The 680-nt window shown below is 32.2% G+C and overlaps 1 protein-coding gene across 1 annotated transcript in view; it reads left to right on the forward strand.

The window, feature by feature from the left end:
• The first annotated feature begins 143 nt into the window (after window positions 1–143).
• The window catches only part of LOC106884467 (neprilysin-1), a 187219-nt gene continuing 186682 nt past the window's right edge, over window positions 144–680 (forward strand). The window contains exon 1 of the mRNA XM_052972063.1: window positions 144–174. Within this exon, the coding sequence (XP_052828023.1) occupies window positions 144–174 (31 nt within the window). The remainder of the gene's footprint in view (window positions 175–680) is intronic.

The following is a 680-nucleotide window of genomic DNA, read 5'->3' on the forward strand; positions in this document are numbered from 1 at the left end:
ATATATGTGTGTGTGTGTGTGTGTGTGTGTGCGTACGTAGGCGTGCGAGCTCGTGTTTGTATACAAATACAAATACACACGCACATACATCTACTTGGTTCAACATCTACATCTACGCCTTCGTTTGTGTGTCTTTATGCAAGATGCCAGTGTGCAGCATGGATGGAAGCATGGGTGAATATAAGCATTTATAAAATCAATAAGAGACGTAACTGAGCTTCGTGAATGATACATGTACATATCTATCTATCTATCTATCTATCTATCTATCTATCTATCTATCTATCTATCTATCTATCTATTTATCTATCTGTCTGTCTGTCTGTCTGTCTGTCTTTCTATCTATCATATTGAATACATGATGTCGATTTTCTTTGTTTTTAATTAAAGCTAACTTTTGGTGTTCCTAAGAGCTTCGCTTATATGACTTCTCCAAGACAGAAAGACAGATACACTCACATTTACACACATACATACACACACTTATATACATGCATATGGACATAGAAAAAATACAAGAATATGAATATGCTTGTTAAAAACAAAGACCCAAAAAACTCGAAACCCGCTTTACTTATAACAGACTGTTAGTAATATGTTTGTATTACAACTGTTCAGCACTCATATATATATTATTTGTATTATTTGTATTATATATATATATATATATATATATATAT

This window comes from Octopus bimaculoides, chromosome 12, assembly GCF_001194135.2.
Source record: "Octopus bimaculoides isolate UCB-OBI-ISO-001 chromosome 12, ASM119413v2, whole genome shotgun sequence".
NCBI lineage: Eukaryota > Metazoa > Mollusca > Cephalopoda > Octopoda > Octopodidae > Octopus > Octopus bimaculoides.